The sequence below is a fragment of the Doryrhamphus excisus genome, chromosome 14 (assembly GCF_030265055.1).
Source record: "Doryrhamphus excisus isolate RoL2022-K1 chromosome 14, RoL_Dexc_1.0, whole genome shotgun sequence".
Classification (NCBI taxonomy): domain Eukaryota; kingdom Metazoa; phylum Chordata; class Actinopteri; order Syngnathiformes; family Syngnathidae; genus Doryrhamphus; species Doryrhamphus excisus.
Window position 1 is genome coordinate 20,425,778 of NC_080479.1, and position 9,815 is coordinate 20,435,592.

At 48.2% G+C, this 9,815-nt stretch overlaps 3 protein-coding genes across 4 annotated transcripts; all 3 read left to right on the forward strand.

Moving 5' to 3' along the window:
- LOC131101361 (extracellular matrix protein 1-like) lies at positions 1-862 on the forward strand. The gene is made up of 3 exons (XM_058046400.1): positions 1-79; positions 142-395; positions 462-862. The coding sequence occupies exons 1-3, from the start codon at positions 10-12 to the stop codon at positions 663-665; spliced, it is 528 nt and encodes a 175-aa protein (XP_057902383.1). The 5' UTR covers positions 1-9; the 3' UTR covers positions 666-862.
- A 361-nt stretch (positions 863-1,223) lies between these two features.
- Positions 1,224-6,691, forward strand: LOC131101356 (phosphatidylinositol 4-phosphate 5-kinase type-1 alpha-like). 2 transcript variants are annotated; one of them, XM_058046393.1, is made up of 13 exons: positions 1,224-1,584; positions 1,918-1,940; positions 2,006-2,077; positions 3,392-3,522; positions 3,610-3,727; positions 3,795-3,947; positions 4,097-4,402; positions 4,478-4,680; positions 4,751-4,834; positions 5,175-5,223; positions 5,347-5,431; positions 5,507-5,662; positions 5,756-6,691. In XM_058046393.1, exons 1-13 carry the CDS (start codon positions 1,530-1,532, stop codon positions 5,800-5,802), a joined length of 1,482 nt encoding a protein of 493 aa, XP_057902376.1. In that variant the 5' UTR covers positions 1,224-1,529; the 3' UTR covers positions 5,803-6,691. The 2 variants fall into 2 exon arrangements, 1 of the variants encoding a protein (XP_057902376.1); XR_009119190.1 differs by lacking the exon at positions 5,756-6,691 and having other exon boundaries at positions 5,175-5,268; positions 5,313-5,431; positions 5,507-5,579.
- A 182-nt stretch (positions 6,692-6,873) lies between these two features.
- psmd4a (proteasome 26S subunit ubiquitin receptor, non-ATPase 4a) lies at positions 6,874-9,758 on the forward strand. Its single transcript, XM_058046396.1, has 10 exons — positions 6,874-6,999; positions 7,419-7,559; positions 7,629-7,743; positions 7,821-7,907; positions 7,983-8,051; positions 8,583-8,798; positions 8,868-8,976; positions 9,056-9,187; positions 9,284-9,336; positions 9,412-9,758. Exons 1-10 carry the CDS (start codon positions 6,974-6,976, stop codon positions 9,580-9,582), a joined length of 1,119 nt encoding a protein of 372 aa, XP_057902379.1. The 5' UTR covers positions 6,874-6,973; the 3' UTR covers positions 9,583-9,758.
- Positions 9,759-9,815: the final 57 nt, after the last annotated feature.

A 9,815-nucleotide genomic window follows, 5' to 3' on the forward strand; every position in this document is an offset into this window, starting at 1 on the left:
GATCCAGCCATGGCTGCAGCAGGAGCCCTGGGAGGATTTGGGATGGTGATGCTGATTCTTTCCAGCGGAAAGCTGGCAGGTAAGTCCATGTTCTAGCAGGACGGACCGCTTGGTGAGCCATCACTGTCGCTCTTCTACCAGATGGCAGAGCGGCGTCAACAACGCTGCTCGTACCTTTCCCGCCGGCCCAGCCCACGCCTCAGAACCTGGCCGCCATTTGCCATCAGGGTCAAGGTCGTCCCAGGTACCCGGACAGCGTCTTCCCGAGGTCCGGATCCGGCACCCTCCGGCGCCGCGGGAAGGCTATCAACCGGCTGGAGCAGTGGTTGGCCAAGTGCTGCCGTGAGGAGGGAGAAGATCAGAACGCCGCCATCCTCTGCTGTGCCCGGCAAGCCGTGAGTGATGACAGAAATATAACCTGGAATTACGCTCCCGATAATTCCAATCTACGCTATCAATAGTGGAAAAAGGCCCTGTCCCAGTTCTGCACGGAGGAGTACAGCACCATGAGCGCCACCTATGAGTGCTGCAGGAAGCAAGGTCATGAACGGTGGTCTTGTTTTGACAGCGAGCTACCCAACCCAGACTACAACCCGACACCAGGCTACAGCGCACCCATAATGCCTGCGGAGGCTGGCTTCACTTTTGATGCTAATTCCTGCTAAAGGCTCATTTAAAAACAACCTTTATAAACATAAGCCAATCAAATATTCCAGCAGGGGGTCATCGTGTCGTCTGGGCGGCCTCTAGATTTTGTTGATGTATCCATAAATGTGTCCACTAGAGGTCCCGTTTGTGTCAAAAAAATATCAAGTTGTTGACGGCTAGCTGCGAAGGAACTTGTGTACCTAAATTCTAAATAAAGTCCCTTTCAAGTGTGAAGACTCGTCTTTTTGTGTCTATTAAAAAGTTAATGTGATACTCAATGAAAAAAATATATAAAATATAAATATAAAATATATAAAATATGTATAAAGTAGTGCAATTCCGCTGTTGAAGCCTACCACTTTCAAAATAATACTACACACATATGACCGGTGACACGCTTTGAATGGTAGAAACAAACATGTATATAACTATTTGACGGCTTTAATGTGTTATAATTTATGCCAAGTCACAGAATGTGACCTATTAAACCCCTTGAGCCAGTATTATGGTGGTCGTGTTTATACTGAAGGAATAGCAAACCGGAAACTGTATTCTTGTTTGGGTTGTCGCCAAACGTCAGCTACTTCCGCATTGCTTCCTTGTTTACGAACGGCCAGAGGGGAGACGCTTTACTGTACTGCTAAATGCTGCGTTTTTGTCATTTACAATTTGTAAATTTGTCTCTTTTCAGTTAGTTTTGTACGTCCGGTGCGTTTGTAAAGTTATTTCCTAAACTTGTTTAGTTTTGGTGAACTGACGCAACGTGTGACATGTAGTCGGGCTGCCGTTTGCGGCGTGTCTCGGGAACTTTCCATACATTTCCGCCACAAAACAGGAGGGGATTCTTTTTAAAACAAAACACAAAAGCATTTTTGGGACGGATGGCCGCAGCTTCAGCTGCAGAGGAGCCGCAGGGGCTGCACAGCCACGCCGGAAGTAAGTTTGACATGGCATTCCCACTGAAGGGAAGAGAGGGGAATTGTGTTCTATGAGACAAAGAGCTAAGCACATATGTTGTTGTTTTTGGAGGGAGAAGGAGGAACCATTAAGAACTCTCTTAAGGAACAGTAAGGTTCTTAAGGAAAGTTGTGATCCCGCAGAATTCAAATGTTTGCTAGGAATAACAGGAAGTGAACAAGGCGTGTCTGCGTGTTTGAGCCACAGCCCAACACATTGTTTTCTTTCCATGCCAGCCGCGTCATTCCTTGCCCCCCCCCCCCCCCACTTATCTATAAATAACTCCAGACTGTTTCCCCATTTTTCCTCCAGATTCCACCGAGGGCACCAAAGAGGTAACACAGGTCGCCATGACCCATGAGCAGGGCAAACATGTCATGGATGTTGTCCTTCCTGATAGATTCCAGCGGTGGTGAGGAAAACCATTGGGCACCGTGGAGTGGATCAGACCGGGGTGACCGTGTACAAAAAGGTGGGACGTGACACCACATTAACAATCACGGTCTGATCATGGTTCGAGTCCCAGCTGGTTCATGACAGGCACGCCGACGGCAGTCCTTTGACGCACGCATTGTGTACCACTGCGGCACTGATATTGCTCTTTATTTATATTAAATTTATATATTATATTCAATTCAGGGCGGCACGGTGGTCTAGGGGTTAGCGCGAAGACCTCACAGCTAGGAGACCAGGGTTCAATCCCCCCCTCGGGCATCTCTGTGTGGAGTTTGCATGTTCTCCCCGTGCATGCGTGGGTTTTCTCCGGGTACTCCGGTTTCCTCCCACATTCCAAAAACATGCTAGGTTAATTAGCCACTCCAAATTGTCCATAGGTATGAATGTGAGTGTGAATGGTTGTTTGTCTACATGTGCCCTGTGATTGGCTGGCCACCAGTCCAGGGTGTACCCCGCCTTACGCCCGAAGACAGCTGGGATAGGCTCCAGCACCCCCCGCGACCCTCGTGAGGAAAAGCGGTAGAGAATGAATGAATATTAAATTCATATTCTTGTTGCCATGGAAACACAAACGTCATTGTCGAATCACCTGTGAGTGACGGCAGATGGAACCTTTATGGTGTATTTTTCATCCAGATGCTGATCAATATCAGGCTATCAAGCGCATGACGGCTTTTTTGGCCTCCACCCCATGTGCATGGCATCTGTAAAGCTATGAATTTGTCCAAAATAATCACAAGAATTAAAAACGACAATAAATATTAATATAGTAAAGTCATATTTCTCCATTCATTGTCTACCGCTTATCCTCACGAGGGTCGCGGGGGTGCTGGAGCCTATCCCAGCTGTCTTCGGGCGTAAGGCGGGGTACACCCTAGACTGGTCGCCAGCCAATCACAGGGCACATATAGACAAACAACCATTCACACTCACATTCATACCTATGGACAATTTGGAGTGGCCAATTAACCTAGCATGTTTTTGGAATGTGGGAGGAAACCGGAGTACCCGGAGAAAACCCACGCATGCACGGGGAGAACATGCAAACTCCACACAGAGATGGCCGAGGGTGGGATTGAACCCTGGTCTCCTAGCTGTGAGGTCTGCGCGCTAACCCCTAGACCACCGTGCCGCCCCCAAAATAATCACAAGAATAAAAAACGACAATAAATATTAATATAGTAAAGTAATATTTCTCCATTCATTTTCTACCGCTTATCCTCACGAGGGTCGCGGGGGTGCTGGAGCCTACATGGTTGATGATGAATAAATGTGCGTGGTGAACGTGTAGGCCGTCCTCCCAAGCTCACTGTTCCCTTTTGTCCCCCAGACGCCCTCCTGGGCCCTGCAGGGCTCCATCCAGTTGGGCATCACTCACACGGTGTGCAGCCTGGCACAGAAACCCGAGCGAGACGTGCTGCTGCAGGACTTTGAGGAGGTGGAGAGCATCTACTTCCCTGAGTGGGTGGCCTGAGAAGATGAGGAAGATGAGGAAGATGTGCTGTAAGTATCATTGCTGGGCTAACGCCGTCTTGTACCGGTTGCCAGTGAAGGCAGCAGCCACACGCCCGCACACCACTATGGAGACTTCACCTTCAAGACCTACGCCCCCATGGCGTTCCGCTACTTCAGGGAGATGTTTTGCATCCAGCCCGACGACTACATGGTATTGCTTTAGCTTAAAAAGAAGAACGCGTGGACGCGTGTTCCTAAGTGCGGCGTACCGGCCGCAGTGTTCTCTCTGCAGCGAGGACCTCATCGAGCTGTCCAACCCGGGCGCCAGCGGATCCCTCTTCTACCTCTCCAACGACGACCAGTTCATCATTAAGACGGTGCAGCGCAAAGAGGCCGAGTTCCTGCAGAAGCTCCTCCCGGGATACTTCATGGTAAGGCTAGCCTGCGGGGGGGCGGCCATGTTGGGTCTGATCCTTGTATGCAGGACATGAAGTTTCTTTTTAAAGTTACAATCGTCCTTTATGTTCTATGTTCTACAACGCCATAATGTCTCCTTGGCCTCCATTGTACCATCCCCCAGAACCTCAACCAGAACAAGCGCACCCTACTGCCCAAGTTCTACGGACTCTACTGCATCCAGGCGCGAGGGTCCAATTCCAACATCCGCATCGTGGTCATGAACAACCTGCTGCCCTCCTCCGTGCAGCTGCACCTCAAGTTTGACCTCAAGGGCTCCACCTACAACCGCCGCGCCTCCTCCAAGGAGAGAGCCAAGACTTTGCCCACCCACAAGGACCTGGACTTCCTGCAGGACATGCCGGAGGGCATGCTGCTGGACGCCGACATGTACAACGCTTTCTGCAAAACCATCCAGAGGGACTGCCTGGTGGGGCGCGCTAAACATGACACACCGCTCTTTCCTTCCCTGCTCACGCCCCCCCCCCCCCCATGTCCTGCTCAGGTCTTGCAGAGTTTTAAGATCATGGACTACAGCCTCCTAGTCGGCATTCACATCATGGATCAGGCCGGTCGGAAGCCCGCACAGGGGGAGTCGGCAGCCGCCCCAAGAAGGAAGCCCCAGAACCAGAAGTTCTTGTACAACACCCCCATGGAGGCCATCCAGGCGGAAGGAAGGAGTCTGGGCTCGGCGGACAGCGACGATCCGTGAGGATGACAACAAAAAAAAAGAACGTTGACAGGATGCCTTTTTGATCATTTTCCTGATGTCTGGCAGCACGGGAGGCATTCCGGCACGGAACGCCAAAGGCCAACGACTGCTGGTGTACATTGGCATCATCGACATTCTGCAGTCATACAGGTGACCTTCTTGCTTTTATTCTTCTTCAGGTGCAGCAGGTCGTCCACGACCCGGAAGCTTTAGAACAAGTCATTCGATGGGGCGTTTTTGAGGGGGACTTGGTAGAAAAGGTTGGTGGGCCGCTGCTATCGTGTATAATTCAAGTGGATTTGCAGCCTTATGGGTTTCTGTAATTTGTATTTCTGGTTCTATGGTTGTCATCACACTATTTATTCCATGACTAGGACTGTTCTGTGACGAGCTGAGAAGTTTAAGGAATACTTTTTAGTACATTCAGTCTGAGCTTCAGGTGGTGCAACTTTGAGTGTTCCACTAGAATGGCTACCTTTCTGTGTCTCAGGTTCATCAAGATGCTGGAACACACGTGGAAATCTCTGGTGCAAGACGGGGTATGGTAGATGTTCAAGTCTAATAAATCCATGGATTCACCATCGATTGACCATCAATTGACCATCAATTGACCATCAATTGACCATCAATTGACCATCAATTGACCACGACCGCTGTGTCAGGATACGGTGTCGGTGCACAGACCAGGTTTCTATGCAGAACGATTCCAGAAGTTCATGTGCAGCACCGTCTTCAAGAGAATCCAATGTAAGAATAAAACGGAGTAATTAACCTTGCCTGGCGTTCTTGGCCGCTTCACGCCTCTGTTGTCTTGATGTACAGTAAAGACATCCCCTTCCAAGAGGCGACACAGCACTCCCAGGAAGTCGGACAGCGCCGGAGCTCCACCGGCAGAAGCGAGCGGCAGCAAGAGCCAGAAGGAGCAGCCCGTCAGGACCCAAGAGGAGGAAGCCAAAGAAGGCGAGGACCAAGGCAGCGGTAAGACGGTTCCCATTCAGCACTTCTGGCGTGTTCCGGCATGTTAAGTGCTTTCCGTAATCCGGTCGATCTTCTTCCGGCTTGCTTGGACAGGCGTGACGGTGGCACCGCCATCCAATGCGGACAACGCACACGGCTGATCTCCTCCCAAGGAACATTCCAAATGCCAGGACATCCACAGCCATCCGCCCCTTTTTTACTGCACCTTGCCTTGCTTCCAGCCTCAGCCCGCACCGTGGCCTGATGCCCGTGCCCTGATGCCCGTGGACTGATGCCCGTGGACTGATGCCCGTGGCCTGGTGCTTATCTCAGAGATGTCTTTTTACACACTGACCATTCTTGACCTTGACAAGGACTCGTTGAGTGACCTCTTAAGCCAAAAATGGACCAAAAAGTGCTGAGATGCAATGCAAGTTATTGGTAAAGTGCCTAAAATAACCAAATAGAATAGAAGAGCCTTTTGTTGTCATTGCACAAAAGTAGTGGGGGACAATACGGTACATTATCTCTAGATAATACAATATTATCTATACATTGGAATAATAATACTATAAAGATAGAAATAATACAATGTTATCTATACATTGGAAATAATGTATACAATGCATTTAGGCTTTTATGTTTTCTACATGAACATATCAAGTCTGTTTTATTCCAAAACTCTAGTTTGTGGTACTGTATATGTTCATTATCTGTAAACCCTGCCACTGTTACCCGTTATGATACAAAATGTACTGTACATTAAGGAGTAGTTATTTATTGACTCGTTCTTTTCAATGCTGTGCCATGCAATCTTTTCTTGACGCAATGAAAAGGCTTGGGAAAGGGTGCAATACATTCTGTTGATTTGGGGGAATCATCCATATTTGGGGTTAGGGCTCATCTGTACTGTAGAAAGTGCCTTATGGTCCTGGATATTTATTACAGTGTATTACTGTATTCTTGCTATTCTTTCTGGTGATGTTGAACATTTGACTTATTATTATTTCATTTATGGTACTTTGTAAATAAACTTGCATTGGCATTCCATGTGTTGCTTTTTGTCTCTTGGTTGCTTTGGACATGTTATTGTTTCATAAATGTTGTTCAAGAGAATTATTTACCGGGATTCAGTTGAGTGTCCACGACATTCCGTATCACAAACTAAGCCATCTCTTACGGTTTGTGTCAACCAATTGGAAGCTCGCCTTTGCACCAATGGCATACAAGATGTTACACAATCTGGCCAATCAGCAGCATCCTTGCTCAGTTGCGGTCCAATAGGCGGCGGTTTTGTAAGAACAGTTGCAGCCACAACAAGAAGTTTCCAAAATGGGGCTGGAAAGTACTATGGTCTGGTAAAGAGGATATTGATCTCTTTCTAACTTTAGCCGATCGCGTCTAAACCACTCGTGTGAATACATAGATATCAGATTAGGTGTTTTATACGTCGCACATTTGAGTTTGCTGTTAATATGTGCTGTTAAACGTCACACAACGCCGCAGCGGCTGAGTCATTTAGCTCATGCTAGCCGACACAGAGATGCTTTGTCAACAATGTACATGTTTATGTTGACACATTTCACGAATATTCTACATTTTACATGATTCCATAGAAATTGTAAACTGACGATACGGCTGTCATGAAGTGAAGTCACTGCATGGGGAAATGATTCCTACAGATGATCACACACCCTACTCTACTGACTTTGAACGCAACATAGCATCGTTGATCATGATTAGAGTTATCATAAAATCATAAATGTTTTGTCCCCAGCGTGGACAACAGCGAGTACATGAGAAATGGAGACTTCCTCCCAACGAGGCTGCAAGCTCAACAGGACGCTGTCAACATTGTTTGTCACTCCAAAACACGGAGCAACCCAGAAAACAACGTGGGCCTCATCACCATGGCTAAGTAAGGGGGGGGGGGCATTACACATACGGCGTGATGGATTGCTGATGTTTCCTCAACGTGGTGTCCCAGTAACTGCGAGGTCCTGACCACACTGACACCAGACACCGGCCGCATCCTGTCCAAACTCCATGCTGTCCAGCCCAGAGGGAACATCTCTTTCTGCACTGGCATCAGAGTGGCGCACGTGTGTGTTTTTAACATCAACATCAATATGATGTTGGCACCGGCACTAATGACCCCCCCCCCTCTCTCTGTGTATAGCTGGCCTTAAAGCACCGACAGGGAAAAAACCACAAGATGAGGATAATCGCCTTTGTGGGGAGTCCCGTGGAGGACAACGAAAAAGACGTTGGTTTGATGTTGAGTCTAATACTTCATGTTGCCACGACTGACTTATTTTTAATTTCCGTTTTGCTCATGCAGCTTGTTAAGTTGGCCAAACGCTTAAAAAAGGAGAAGGTGAATGTGGATATCATCAACTTTGGCGAAGAGGTAAGGAGAATTTTTGTAGTAGCATGACATAAATATTGGTCACTATCGCTCCTTACACTGGCCGGGTGTGGTCGTTTACTCAACTACAGAAAATACCAAGCCTTGATTGATTTGGATTGCTTAATAGCGTATGTGACAAATATCAAAATATTGTATTTCATGTAGCATATTTATTTCTATACTCGATACATAAAGTACCAGGGAAATGCATATGCAGATGTAAAAGTAGAGTTCCACGTGATAGTTCTTAATACAAAAATATTCTTATTTTGGTATAATTAATACTTTAGAAGTAATCTATTATATTTACTCAACTGCAGAGAGTACCAGGGGAATTAATTTTCATGAAATATTTCAATATTAATGGCTGTCTCGTAGCAGGTGATACATGTATTTTATGAGACTCCTTCATATAATACATGATGTCATGTTTTTGCAATGACCTAACGATTTTGATGATATTTGGCTTCCATTTTCAAATATTTTTCCGAAAGGATTGTACTACTAGTGAATAATGTATGGCGCCCCCAGGAGGTGAACACAGAGAAGCTGACGGCCTTCATCAACACCTTAAATGGCAAAGAGGGGACGGGCTCCCACCTGGTCACGGTGCCGCCCGGGCCCAGCCTGGCGGACGCGCTGCTGTCCTCTCCCATCCTGGCCGGCGAGGGAGGGTCCATGATGGGTCTGGGCGCCAGCGACTTTGAGTTTGGTGTGGACCCCAGCGCTGACCCAGAACTGGCCCTGGTGAGTGTCAAGACGGTGGCGTTAAAACGACAGGAGCCGAGTCATGAAGTTGTTCCGTGTCCACCGTAGGCGTTGCGTGTTTCCATGGAAGAGCAGCGCCAGAGGCAGGAAGAGGAGGCCCGCAGAGTCGCCGCAGCTTCTGTGGCTGAAGCTGGCCTGCCCGCAGCCGGCGCCGATGGTATTGATGACCCTGTGGAGAACAGCAGAACACTGGTTCACCAAACGACAATGGGACGATGATTGTTGTTGTTCTGCAGAATCAGAGGACGCTCTACTAAAGATGTCGGTGTCTCAGCCTGAGACGGGGGCAGCCGTGCTTCCCGACTTCAGCAGCATGACGGAGGAGGAGCAGATAGCCTACGCCATGCAGATGTCCCTCGCTGGAGGAGGTGGGCTGGACTGGTGGCAGAGCACACCCACACACACACACACACACACACACAGGTCAGCAACCCTGCTGTTTAAAATGTCCTACTTGTGAACAGAATATAGTGAAATGGACACCACAGGGCCAATGGACGCTGCAGAGTCTGTCAAAGTAAGTAAGGTTCTGTTGCTTATGTCCTGTGTGCCTTTAGTGCTCCTCATAATTCATTCATTCGTTACCCGACAGGAAGAGGATGATTACGACGTGATGCAAGACCCCGAGTTCCTGCAGAGCGTCCTGGAGAACCTGCCTGGCGTGGACCCAAACAACGAAGCCATCCGCAACGCCATGGGCTCTCTGGCCTCGCAGACGGGCAATAAGCCCGATGGAAAAAAGGATGAGGAGAAGAAGAAATGAGGGGAGCGTAACGGGGGACGGTTGTATCAGAAGCTGACACTCATGTCATCACCCAAAGGAAGCATCCGACTGCAGTCACATTTCTGTACATTGTAGTAACTAGTTAATTAGAAGTGGAGTGATGCAGATGCCATTATCCGCCTCACTTTTGTTTATTTTGCAATAAAGCTGTAAAGTTGGTCATTTCCGTTTCTTTCTTCCATCCATAAATAACAAATGTGGTGATACTCCTT